This window comes from Oryzias latipes, chromosome 18, assembly GCF_002234675.1.
Source record: "Oryzias latipes chromosome 18, ASM223467v1".
In the NCBI taxonomy this organism is placed as follows: Eukaryota; Metazoa; Chordata; class Actinopteri; order Beloniformes; family Adrianichthyidae; genus Oryzias; species Oryzias latipes.
The window spans coordinates 12,698,974-12,713,007 of record NC_019876.2 but is presented as its reverse complement, the minus strand read 5'-3'; the positions used below and the strand labels follow the sequence as shown (position 1 = coordinate 12,713,007).

General features: G+C 39.9%; 1 protein-coding gene across 2 annotated transcripts in view; it reads right to left on the bottom strand.

Moving 5' to 3' along the window:
- Positions 1-9,447: 9,447 nt before the first annotated feature.
- LOC100049529 (1-phosphatidylinositol 4,5-bisphosphate phosphodiesterase beta-3) overlaps positions 9,448-14,034 on the bottom strand; it is a 58,623-nt gene continuing 54,036 nt past the window's right edge. For both annotated transcript variants that reach the window (XM_023965810.1, XM_023965811.1), the window contains exons 29-34: positions 13,485-13,644; positions 13,322-13,398; positions 13,046-13,117; positions 12,904-12,961; positions 12,723-12,809; positions 9,448-11,690 (exon numbers count right to left, since the gene is read on the bottom strand). In XM_023965810.1, the coding sequence (XP_023821578.1) occupies positions 11,415-11,690; positions 12,723-12,809; positions 12,904-12,961; positions 13,046-13,117; positions 13,322-13,398; positions 13,485-13,644 (730 nt within the window). In that variant the 3' untranslated portion in view covers positions 9,448-11,414. The remainder of the gene's footprint in view (positions 11,691-12,722; positions 12,810-12,903; positions 12,962-13,045; positions 13,118-13,321; positions 13,399-13,484; positions 13,645-14,034) is intronic.

Sequence of the window (14,034 nt, the reverse complement as noted above, 5' to 3'; positions counted from 1 at the left end):
CGTTGTGTTTTGCACCTTCTACCTGAAAGGCTGCTGCATATTCATAGCAAGACCCGGGGAGGGGGGGGTTGGTAGTTTACAGAGTCACATGTAGACATGCACACTGACGCCTGGGCCCTGACCAGCACATTAGCCACATTGCTCTGTTGGCCAATAAACAGCTCCGCCGTGATTTCCTCTGAGGCTCTGAGCAGAAAGCATCTCATCATGAAAGTGCGTCTCTGCTCATCCTCTCTCTGAGGTCGACCTAATGGAGGCAGAAAGACCCCAACTCCAGAGCCCAGCTCTGAACGTGGAGAGTGTGTGAGGATTTCAGTTCCTCTCTGTCGGTTTTCCAGCACCGAAGTGGCAGCTGTTATTCCCACACCGACCTGGCAGTAACCACGACGGCGAGACGCGGCGCCATCCTTCGCTGGAGGAGAACGGGATGAATGGTAAACACAGCAGTCCTGAGGGGGAGAGAAGAGAGCAGACCAGAAAACAACAGAGGGAAGGAGATGAAGGAAAGAAAAGAGGAGGGAGGGAGAGACAACAAATGCAATCGGAGGAGAGTGGAGCAATAATTTGACAGAAAAGAAAAAGAAAAGTGCAGAGAAATGACAGCAAAAACAGCAGTTTGTGACACAAATATGTCCTGTGGGAGGAGGCGGGCTGGTTCCTCATGGATGGAGACGTTCTCCATGATTAAACACTTCTTAACCAGCTGATTAACTTTGCTTTTTACAAACAAAACCTAGAGTAGGAGTTGTTGTTTTTCCTTAACCCTTGTGCTATCTTAGATGACCCCACCCTTCCATTGACGTGTTCTCCCTACCATGACAAAGGTGGATAAATGTGGAAAGATTTCATGTAATCCATGGACACCAGTGAAGATCACAAATCATTGAAGAAAAAAGGTTCAACGCACTGTCTAGTGGGTCTAGATGACCCAACTCCTAATGGTACAGTGCCTAGGATAGCACAAGGGTTAAAAAGGGAGTTGGGTATTTACCAACATGAAAAGAAAATAGGCTTTCAGCGCTCCAGTGAGGATAAAAGGAACATTTTTGTAAGACAAAATGAGGGAAAATCTATTTTATCCTTATGTAACCCTTGTGCTATCCTAGGCACTTTAACATTGGGAGTTGGGTCATCTAGACCCACTAGACAGTACTCTGAACCTTTTTTCTTCAATGATTTCAGATCTTCACTGGTGTCCATGGATTACATAAAATCTTTCCACCTTTATCCACCTTTGTCATGGTAGGAATAACATGTCAATGAAAGGGTGGGGTCATCTAAGATAGCACAAGGGTTAAGACAACATAAAAAAAGAAGCTAAACATAAAATATCTCACAGATTTACAGAAAGCATATTTTGTTTGACATCAAGAGAACAGAACCAACTTGGTGGACACGAGTGTGCAGAACAAAATTGTGTCAGAGAAACTGGTAAGTCAATGACAGGAAGCTTTTGTTTTGAAAGGGAAGACAGACAAATAACACCAACAAAAAATGTGTGACAAAACGGACAGATGAAAGTGATTAAAGAGACGTAGAAAGCAGTCAGACACAGTTGTACAGGATTTCCCAGATTTATGAGATCTGGAACATTTTGAAATGACAGGTGATGTTCAGAAATCTGACTCTGGGAACCAATACACTTAATCTGTCAAAGCAGGCTGTCTCCCCTGAAGTTGCATTGTGTGGCCGATTACTGCGGATTTACCAAAGGTAATCAGGAACGGATTAGATTTCCAAACAAACCCTCTGACCCTGTCCAACAGCAGAATAGAAGGATGAACGGAAACAAAGAGGATGAAGCTGCGTTTCGTGGTGTCACACCTCTACTTACTGATTCTAATGAGCTAAACTGATTTTCATTTTGGGGTTGTTTGTTAAACATTATGCTGAAGGGTTTTGTTTATTTAGCATAAACTGCTCTTAACCCTTGTGCTATCCTAGGCACTTTAACATTGGGAGTTGGGTCATCTAGACCAGTGTTTTTCAACCTTTTTTGAGCCACGGCAGACTTTAACCTTGACAAAAATCCCGCGGCACACCAGCATCCCAAAAAAAAAAAAAAACAGAAATTCATGGTCTGTATTGATCGACAGCCCCCCCCCCCTCCCCCCTCCCCAGCCCGCAATCTCACGTGCATTTTTGTGATAATTGTGGCCGGAAAAGCAGGGATGATATGAAAGTTAAATTAGAAAATTTAGAAACTGTTTGTTTGTTGTGGTTTCAAGGCGTTTCTCAAGGACAACTCATCGTGCGCTGGGACACTGGCCCTTTAAGCCAATGCATCATGGGAGATGTAGTGTGAAAACTGCCGAAAACTTGCAGAAAGACTCGCGTCTCTGAGCTTCATTGTATTGTCCACTTGTTCTACGGTCTGACACCGGACTCTGTGGAAAGCTACACCGCTAAAGAAGAGCTTTAGCTGGTATTTTTGTTAGAACAGAGCGACTTTATCAGCAGAATTAAGAACAAGGAAGTGAAGACTTTAACCACTTCTGATTGGTCAGACTGATGACATGTGATTAAGCCTTCAAGAATGATTGGTGGAGACAATTAAAGGGGCGGGACTTTTCCGCAAACTGTCATAGCTGCAGGTAAATCGCGGTAACATCATTCTTATCAAAATGTCTTTAATAGAATTAAATAAACACAAAGCAAAAGTAATTTTAAGATCTTTTATATTCCTCACTACTCAGCGTTTTATCAGGGCCAGTTTGGATGAACAAAGAGCTGATTTCCTGGAGATGGGAAATGTTTTTAGATCAGTTAATGATTAATGAGGGCAATTTCCCACGGCACACTAGTGTGCCGTGGGAGATGGTTGAAAAACACTGATCTAGACCCACTAGACAGTGCTCTGAACCTTTTTTCTTCAATGATTTGTGATCTTCACTGGTGTCCGTGGATTACATGAAATCTTTCCACCTTTATCCACCTTTGTCATGGTAGGGAGAACACGTCAAAGTAAGGGTGGGGTCATCTAAGATAGCACAAGGGTTATATTGTGTTTTGTTTTGCTTTGTTACTTTTGGGGAGGGGGGGGGACTCTTCTTTTGGAGGACATTCTGAACCGATGATGTCATATTTTGACTGTAACAATCCAAGGACACCAAGGCAGTACAGCAGGACTCTGCATCAATGCTTGTCTTAGCATTCAAGATAAAGTTTTTCAGCGCTGTTCAAAAGTGAAGCCACAACTTCATCCCTAAAGATCAACAGTCGTTTTTCTCTCAGTAGCAGTGGATGCAGTTTATTTTTGGGGAGAAAAAACGTATATGTAAGGTCTTGTTTGTTCTTCTTCAACAGTTTCTTAAAATTTAATGAAATGTTTCACATTCTTCTCAAATCAAAGATTGTTTGAACTGGTTGAAAGTCTGGTTGAAAACCTTTCCCTTAAATAAAACCAAACAACATCTTAGAAAAAACTGTGCTAAAAATGTGAAGCTGTAGAATGAATTATCCCTTGTGCTATCCTAGGCACTTTAACGTTGGGAGTTGGGTCATCTAGACCCACTAGACAGTGCTCTGAATCTTTTTTTTTCAATGATTTGTGATCTTCACTGGTGTCCATGGATTACATGAAATCTTTCCACCTTTATCCACCTTTGTCATGGTAGGGAGAACACGTCAATGTAAGGGTGGGGTCATCTAAGATAGCACAAGGGTTAAAGTCACAACGGTTTCTCATTTTTGTGTGCATCCAGAGATGAAAATTCCCACATCCTAACGATATGCCAATTCAAAGACAACCAGCATAAGTTTTAAGGTTTTTATTAGTTCTGTAATCCAATCAGAAGAGACCTTGCATCAAAGTCTTCACAGTGTAAATTCGGCTTTTTGAATATCAAATGTAATACTATTGCCAAGGATACAACGTCATTGACCAGCATTGACTCTTAAAGGAAACTTGGGGAACACTTACCTTCCTAACAACTTCCACCATTTTTTGAACCTGTATTGCTGTTTGGGTCATTGGGGTAGCTGGAGCCCATCCAGCTACTAAAGGGTGAAGGCAGTATACACCCTTCTAAAACAGACAACCACTCACACACACCTCAGGGACAATTTTAGAATCACCAACTCACCTATGAAGCAAGTTTTTGAACTGTGGGAGGAAGCTGGAGTGCCCAGAGAAAACCAACACATGTGAAAAGAGAACGTGTAAACTGTGCACAGAAAGAACCCAGCGGAGATTGGAACCAAGGCCTTCTCACTGGGAGGCAAGAGTGCTGACCACTATGCCATAGTGAATTCATTTTCCAACAACAAAGAAAAAAAAAGTGAACAGATTTTGGCGTAAGACATCGTGATAAATCAGGATACAGACTTTTTCAGTTTAGCAAGAACATCGGTTGCTCACTGGAGGCTGGCAGTTCTGGGAACTTATCCTCCGTAAACCTAGTTTGATTTGATTCACCATTGGGACTAAAGTGCCTGGGTTGCTCTTTTATAATAACATTTCACACTAACAAAACAGACCACTTAGTACGAGTAGTGCTGGCTTTTATAACCTACCACAGTGTTTTTCAACCTTTTTTGAGCCACCTTGACAAACCTTGACAAAAATCCCGCGGCACACCAGCATCCAAAAAAAAAAAAAAGGATAAACTCATAGTCTGTATGAATCTACAGCCCCTCTGCAATCTCACATGCATTTTTGTGATAATTGTGGCAGAAAAAGCTGGAAGCTGCAGCTGTTTTTTTTCTAAAAAAGATGTAATAAAAGTTAAGTTAGAAGATTTAAAAACTGTTTGATGTGTGTTCGTTGTGGTTTCAAGACGTTTAACAACGAAGATTCATTGTGCGCTGAGATACTGTCACTTTAACCCAGTGCATCATGGGAGATGTAATGCAAACAGCTACCAAACGCAGGCAGACTTGCTTCTCTGAACTTCATTGTTTTGTTCACTTGTTCCACGGTCCGACACCTGATCCCGCTAAAGACGAGCTTTAGCTGGTATTTTTGTTGGAACTGAGAGACTTTATGAGCAGAATCAGAACAAGGAAGTGAAGACTTTAACCACGTCTGATTGGTCAGACTGATGACGTGTGATTAAGCCTCCAAGAATGATTGGCGGAGACAGTTAAAGGGGCGGGACTTTTCCTTACACAGTTATAGCTGCAGCTAAATCGCGTTACTGTCATTCTTATCAAAATGTCTTTAATAGAATCAAATAAACACAATGAAAAAGTATTTTATGATCTCTCATATTCCTAACTTCTCAGTGTTTTATCAGGGCCTGTTTGGATGAACACAGAGCTGATATCCTGGAGATGGAAAATGTTTTTAGATCAGTTAATGAGGGCAATTTCCCATGGCACACCTGACCATCTCCCACGGCGCACACTGTTTGAAAAACACTGGTGTAATCCTTGTGCTATCCTAGGCACTTTAACGTTGGGAGTTGGGTCATCTAGACCCACTAGACAGTACTCTGAACCTTTTTTCTTCAATGATTTGTGATCTTCACTGGTGTCCATGGATTACATAAAATCTTTCCACCTTTATCCACCTTTGTCATGGTAGGGAGAACACATCAATGTAAGGGTGGGGTCATCTAAGATAGAACAAGGGTTAAAAGACCAACTCGGATGAAAATCATGTTTTTAACATATTCTTGTGGTATGTTTCTCATGATGGAGAACAAGTATTAAGAAAATTAAGCTCAAAATTGTATTTCTGAGTGGGAACAGTTTTAGGATAGATCAAATGATGATGGGAGTAGGACTTTAACAACTTGGACGCTTCAGTTGAAAGACAGGCCACCTCTAGTGGAGAAGACTGCTGCTCTCTCTGTCCCTCTCTCCTGATCAAATGATCTCCACTGAGAGGTACAGCTGTGGTGGCTCTGCTGTTTCTTTCACGTTTATATTACCGCATGCTGCCTCTACAGCTCATTTGCATTTGTCACGCAAAGACGAAAACCGGGGAAGTTTGTGGCCGACAGAATCAAGTCGTCATCTCGGCATGCTTCACAGTTAGTCTGCTGTAATGCTCACTGGCCTCTTATGTAACGGCGTTAAATTATACGCCAGATTTCTGCTCAGTGGCTCAGTCCTTGATAAGGCTGGACGCACGGCAGCTTGAAACCAGCCTCTCTTGACAGTTCAGCCTCTGCTTGTCGCAAATCTGTGAAAATAAGAGCATATGGAGACAAAGCTCTACCCCCCCCCCCCCACATAACTCTGCAAAAGTGTTGAATAATAAATACTTTACATTATAAATAAATGGAAAGTAAGTGCGCCCTCAGAGACGAGAATAAATCGCAAAATATCACGCTTCCTAAAGAAAACCAGAAAGCGTCGGCGTTCATGCTTCACAAACGAAGTTTAGACGTTTATTTTTCAATGTTTGGTCATATATGCCATACATATCATGAAGGAACAAGAAAATATTGACGTGTAGTATTCCATTTATATTTGACAGCCACATACACATACAGCATCAACTCATCTGGTTATGCTTTTCGTCTACAGCACATTGCATGCAGCCTCTCAGTATCTGGTGTGTGCAGACAGACAGACTCAACCGCTGCTTTTCATCCATTTTAACTAGTCCAGAATTAAAAGATGTCTCATTATCAAATGGAGGATCGGAAATGGGACAGTGAAGCCGAGGGAGGAAAGAGGGAGAGATGACAGCCGCAGGCCTCAGGGTGGGCCTCAGGGAGACTCGTCACCAACTGTCTCAGAAGAGAAACGTCTCCGTTTGTGCGGAAAACCAGAGACAGCAAAACAGGCAAATGTTACACTTTCTTTTTGTCAGAGCATTTTGTTTTAACGTCAGGTTAACAATGTTATCACATACACCACATCAAAGTTCAAGTTTGCGGATGACAACAACAAAAACTGAAGGCTTCTGGGATGGAAATTAGCTAGCGGCGTTAGCACGCTGACTGCGCCTCCATCTGTGGGACAGAACCACCATAACAGCTAAGTAGAATTACCTCAATTTAACAGGCAGAAGTAATTTCAAAAACATTTTTAGGGAGTAAAAGCCAATTACATTTGAACCGATAAGGTTGACGCATATGCTAACCTGTGTAAACAACTTTTACTGCTAACCTTTTTTTAATGTTGCTTCAACTGGAAGAAATGTTTAATACTTACTGCATAAAAAATTTTTATGCAAAAATGTGACTTCTTAGTGTAACATGTCAGCTATTGCTTGCTATTTAGCTGCAAACACAAGCTAAGGTTTTAGCATGCTACATTAGTTAGTTGTTTAACGCTTTAGCACAAACCATCGTTTCATTTTGTTAGACTTGAACTAAAAAGAGTTTGATCAGATTAGACCACTTGAAATAATTTCAATAAAAGGGGAGTTCATTCGTGTATGTGCTGAACACTGTGTCAACACAAAATATTTTGGTTTTGATAAAGCAGTTTACGGTGGCCGAGAGCCGCCAATCGCAGCAACATAAAATGTGACGGTGTGGGTCACAAAACTGTTCGGCCTGCAATAAGTGTTCGGGGGTCTGCGACTAATGATGACATCGCTCTATTTGATTGGCTGTATGTTGGTCCGATGACGTGTAAGATCGTGATTGGTCTGGATATATTGCGTTACAGCAGTAGAAGAAGAAATGGCGAGTTTGGTTGTAAACAAACACAGCTGCAGCATAGAGTGAGATTATCTTTTAAATGGGCTTTTATTGTTATGATTATTATTAAGTGCCTGTTCGCTTATAGTTTTTTAGAAAATCCGTGCGGCCAGTGCTTTATTACTAGGGAAAAGGAGCCGGAAGAAGGGTTAGGATTAGGCTAATACGTGTTAACAACATTTAGCCATGGGTGAACTTTAACTGGAATAACATCAGGGTTTATTTTGTCTGGACCCGACGTGTAACACAGAATCACATGATTGTTTACACGCTTTCTCAGGACTGTTCTTTCAAAAGCCGCCTCCACTAGCACACACACCATCTCAAAGCCGGTTCAAAATTCCCGAGAGACCCGGTTCTGCTGAGTCCGGCATCTCGCTCACACAGAGCAGCCGGACAGACTGCAGTCCGAAGCCTCCTCCGGAGCGACGACCGTAACAAAGCACCCTTCCATGCCTGCAAACACAAAGCTACGAGACTCCAGCTGCTCTGATTAGAGACACGTTTGGAGCAGCAAGTTCATTCTAGCAGCCACAAAGCTGTGAGGAGGAGGAGAAAAAAGAACAGCAGCACGACTTGGAAAAGGAACGAGAAGGTGAGTGAAGATGCTGGTGTTCACTGTCACTATGTGTACTTTTTAATGTGTTATTTGGTTTTAGGCCATGTATAGGTTTGAAGGGAAACTGGAGGATAACGCTGAGAAACCCAGTGTGCAGAAAAACCACTAACAAAAGGAGAATCCAGTTGCTGCAACATGCTGCAAATCCCAGTTCCATGTACCACCACACAATCACTTCAGAGCAGAGTCTACCCCGGACGAACAAGTAACAGTTACCGAGAACCTGGGACCAAAACACATCCGAGTGGAAAGTAACTGCTAAATAATTCCAGCAGATAATTTGTGTGGTTGTTGTTGCTTTTATCATTAATAATCCTTTAAAAAAATATTTGCAGCTTTTTTTATTTTTATTTGCAGCAGTGTTTCTTTTTAATTGCAGTTTCTTTTTTCTTTGCTGCGATGGCAAATGGCGATGGTAAGACCGTTTACTCACAAAAGCACAACCCTTAGCAAAAGTAGTAGTACTAGAGTATATAGCAAGTATTCTATAGACCATGTAGTAAAAACGGAATACTTCTTCACACTAATTTGGAACATTATAAGTTGTATGTATGGATACTTTATAAAAAGTAAACTGCCTCACTTTTGGTCTGGACTACTTGTAGTACACCTAAATAGACGACTTTCGCTAAAGGAAGCCTATTAAAAAAAATAAAAATAAAAAAACTGCCATAGATTTGTGTTGACACATTTCCTTGAGTATTTTTGGTGAAAAACCTAAAATGCCATCAACTGCTAAATCCCTTTTAACGACTTGATCCGAAAATGTAGTTATTGGTCAGTTAATTTACCTTAGCAAAAAGTACACTTGAACTGTACTTTATTAAGTTTACTTGAGTATAGGTATAGCAAGTATACCATAGATCATGTTTGTGTAGTTCAGAAAATACACAGACTGAATATCTCTTCAGACTAAACTAGAACATTTTAGGTTATAGATAGTATATAAAAAGGAAAACTTCAAATACTTTTACTAGATGTGTAGTATACTTAAACAGATGACTTTTTTGTACTTGGAGTTTCAAAGTGCTACCTTACTAACTTAAAAGTTTGTACAAATTTTTGGCATTAGATTTAATTTAGCCACACTTTTTCCCCCAATTAAGTTCTAATAAATGTTTGTTTTCAATAGTAAACATAAATTTACCAAAATATGAATTAAAATAAAACCATATAAGTGTTAAGTGCAAGACTAAAAACAAGAGTTCATGCTTTACACAAAAAGGAGATGGCACAAGGAAGTGGTTGTATTGAAGTCTAAATCACAGAAACCAAAAAAAAAGGTTCACAAACAGTCCAAACAGAGAGGCAAAGGTACATTTTAACAAAATAAAAGGCAGAAAACAATGGTTGCCACAACAACGCATGAGGAAAAACAAAAAAGGCATTATTTAGTGTACGTCATTGTAAAACACCTGCCACTTTTCCTGGCCTACGAGGAACGTGTTAGGATCTTTTGGTAAACTTTGAAAGGATGGAGAGTCCCAATCTAAGTTAAATGAAGGTGTAGGTTTCTCCTGCATCACTGATGATAGCATGGCTAGTTAAAAACAGACTTTGGCTTAAAAAAAAAAACACATTAGGGGAACTACACTAGAATTTTAGGCACATGAACAAAAAAAAAAATCCTTTAAAAATGAATTTTTAAAAGTTTTCTTTTTTAAAGGGAGAGGCCGCCACTGCTCATCCGGAGCAAAAAGGGATACGGATAAACTCTGAGTTCAATATTTTCTTTGGCAAAACAGTAAAAATCTGTGTCTACCTTCTGCCCTCTTTGATTTCTTTCCTCCATCCTGTCTGCAATAGTAGTCAGTAGTAAAATGTATGTAACGCATAACTTTTACACAGATTTTCTACACATAGTACCATTATTTCACCCCACAAAAAAAGGAAAAAAATGCACAAAAGAAGAAAAAGCTTCTAAAAACCAAAGAAAGGGAAAAATAAATATAGAAAAAAAAATTAAGCTTTGGTAGTGGTAAAAAAAACAAACCACATTTACCTTAACGCACCGCTCAGTTTGTGCAACACATTCCACCTTTTTTTTTTGGCAGGGCTTTTTCAATAATTGATTGATAGTAAGGGTCCATAAAAATCTTTCCTATGTCCACAAAACCCGAATGGAAAGGTGAGGGTTGAGTGAAAGCAGCGGTGAACAAAGTACCACCAGAACCCGACAGAGTAACACGCTCCGGATTAACAATCCACAGCTTCCAGTCAGAAGGGCGTCCTCCACAGTAGTTCAGAGAGTTTCCTAAAACTAACTCTGATCGCACACGCAGGACATCAACACGAACAGGTAACACGCTCACATTACAGAGGCTTTCAATGCCAGAGATTATTTCCCCCGAAAGCAAACGTCTCATCAGATTATATTCTGCCCTCCAACACCGTCATCATTTATTTTCCCCTATAAGAGACGGAATGGGATGAAGATTTCAAATGTGAGCCTGTTTAGGCGGCAGCTGTCGGCTTAGGATAAGTGTTGAACCACTTTGTGAATCTAAAAATTCACACAGATGTTTAAAGATCTTATTTTTTACTTAAGGAAAGACTAGAGTTGTTAATTGGACTATGCAGATTAAGTTTAGAACGATAATTGCTGGGAATAAGGTTCTCTTTCTTAGCAGATTAAAACAAGGCTGTAGCACCCCCTACTGGTCACCTACTGCCATTACAACCTAAAACTGTGAAAAAAATCATCTTGGATGTTTACTTACAGAAGTTTAAAAGAATTTGAAATTAAATATTTGTAAATTCGTTTTGGAGTTGATTTTCTACCTGAGGGACTAAAGAATAACTGTATTTTTTTTTTGGTCAAAAACTTTAAAATCCTACTGCTGTATGTGTGATTCCAGCAGAGAAAACCTCAGAGAAAATGTACAAAGCAGCTTTGTTCCTTAAAGAATAATAGAAATAACCCAACGAGAGACGAGGAGACAAAAAAGACTAGCCTAAAACCTGTAGAAAAGAAAAAAAAAGCAATTATTTTTGCTTAGAAAAATGTTAAAATATTTCATCCAACAACAAATGATTTAAAAAAAAAACAATACAGCTCCGTAGACAAGGACAAATCAGTTTTCTGATTAAAAAATTGAATAAAATTAGTAAATAATCTATATCATTAATATCCCACAATATGATCACTATAGACCCCAGTTTCTATTTTTCTTTGTACAACAAAATAAAGTCTAAGTGAAGGAGATCTCTGCCTCGGAGTGGACAGGAGTGGTGGACGGGGAGCAGGAATCGGCCAGCGAGGAGGTGCTTCTGTCCATGCTGCTGTTCAACAGGCTCTGGTCCGGCGTGGAGGGTAAGGAGCGCGTGCCGCAGTTGGATCCCGGGCTGCTGTTGTTCGAGAACCTCCTGAGGCTTTTGTTGTGGCGCTCCAGGTTAAGGTGCTGGTAGATTTCTTCTGGGAGGCGGTGGAACTCCTCCTGGAGGTCTTGAGCCAGCTGAGCCTGGAGCTGAGGAGGAGAAGAACATGGTTTTATTTTTTATAGTGTTTGGGATTATGAGGTATTACCGCTATTTATTCATAATTTCTTTAGTGTTATCTAAGGTCCACTCTGATAAAAAAAAAACAGTGTTTTGGGTGTTTTTAACATGTTCCTGTGTCATTTTTCTTATGATTGAGGACATATAGAAACAAAATTAAGCTTAAAATTGCATTTCTGAGAGTTTCTTTGACAAAATTGTTCAGGAAGAGACAAAAAATGCAGGTGGTCAAAAAGTAGAAAAAAAAAAAATCAATAAAAACAAAAGTAGAGTCTCTGCATAATTGGATGAATACAGCAGTCCAGCATGGTGGAGGCGATTTCATGATTTGGGTTAGTCTTGCACAGCTGCATCCTAAATGAGGTCCAACTTCATGCACCATTCTTCCCTGCATTTTTCCGCCTGCTCCTGATTCTCAACAATTGAATAAAGAAATACTCAGAAACACAATTTTACGCTCAACTTTCTTTGCGTATGACTCCATCATCAGAAAAATGTCAAAATAAACATGTCTGTAAGGGAAAAAAGACAGAAATATTGCAAACTTTTTTTTTAAAAAAAAATCAAATTTTACAGCTTTTATTTTAAGGTTTAAAGGACAGCTACAAAAATGAAACTAGTATTAAATGTTTTTGTCCTAATGTGATAAATAAACAAGTAAAGGACTTTTTTGTGTTTTTTTTTTTTTTAGAAAAGCCTTTTCCCACTTCTTTAAAATGCCCCATTGAAGATTTTTCTTAAGAAAAAGAAGAAAAATTCCTAAAAATGGTGAAAAAAGTTCAAATTGCACTACTCTTTTGTAGAAAGAGCTCCCCAGTGTTTTAATTCATATTCAAGACATCAGAAACTATAAACTAGTTTTTTTTTAGATCTATAACACAACATACATTTTGTTCTGAAGGTTAGTGACAAAAACGTTTGAACAAAAAACAGTTGAACTCATTTAAAAGTAAAGGTTTTACTTCCTAAAAGTGATTATAATTATTGTTTTCTGTGCTCACCGTGGGCAGCTCCTCCTGAATGTGCTGCAGCATCTCGGTGTACTTCTGTATCAGCTTATCTTGTCTCTTTTCCTGCTCGGTCTCCAGCTGTTTGGGGGAGAAAACAAACAAACAAACAAAGGCATTTAAAAAAAAAAAAAAAAGACGGCAAACTCAGACTGAGGTGTGTTGACAGGCTCACCTTACGGAACAAAGAGACGGATTCACTGATGTGTTTCGTGTTGATCTTCTCCTGTTCCCTGTGAAGTAAGATATGCAAGTGAGAAGTGGGAGAAGAGGGTCCATGAAGTAAAAAAAAAAAGCGTTTAACAAACATCCCTTACTCTTTGTTCTTGGCTTCACTGATGCTGTTAAGTCGTTTCCTTTCTAGCATCTTCTGGAGCTCCTTTTTCTCTCTGCTCACAGAGAAACAGCAGTTTTAGGTCCAAATCAGGGCAATCAATACTGAAACGCCGGCCCGCTATTAGCTTGAAATCTGTGCAAAAACTACAGTGGCCCTGAAGCCCAAATCACTTTTTAAATTGCTGTTGTGAACTTTAATATGGTTTTGTGTTGAGTGACTGGTTTGTAGCAAATTTCAAAAATGGGTTTCCACTCACTTTTCACACGACTCCTTCAGCTTCTTTATCTGAGCTGCTTGGCACTCTTGACATATATCCTTTAACCTTTGGAACGCCTAAAAACATCCAGTGAAGCGTCACAACCCAGACGTCTCAGCTGACGGTTAGCGTGCGCCTGTGAAGTCACATCAGCGCGGCTCACCTCATGCAGGTGTTTTTCCTGCATCTGTCTCTCCAGCACGTGAAGCTCCTGTCGAAGCTTGACCAGTTTCTCCATTTGCCCCTCCCACATCTTGACCGTCTGCTCCTCCACCTCCTGCTCCAGCTTGGTCAGCTCCTTCTTCATCCCCTCCTGAGGCTCACTGAGGTCAACACAAACACGAGGGGTCGAATCTGCTCTCATACCGCCTTGCTTCTTTTTGTAATTCCACCCCAACCTCTCCTATTTTTTTAACCATCCTCCAACTTCTTCAACACCCTTTTTCTTCTCCTTATTCCTCATCTGTAATATATCGTTTTTCTCTTTTGTTATATTAATTAATATAAATAAAGTTTAGCCTCAAATACAAAAGGGGTTTATACAAATATATACCTCCTGTGTCTGAAAATTCATAACCCCTTACTGCAACAGTAAAATCTGTCCAAAACAAGAGAACTTCAGCTCTTATTTGTTTGCTCAGCTGCCGGACAGAACAAGTCAAACAACAAACAAAAAGAGCCAAATGTGTTAGAAAGAATCCTCTGAGTTTGTA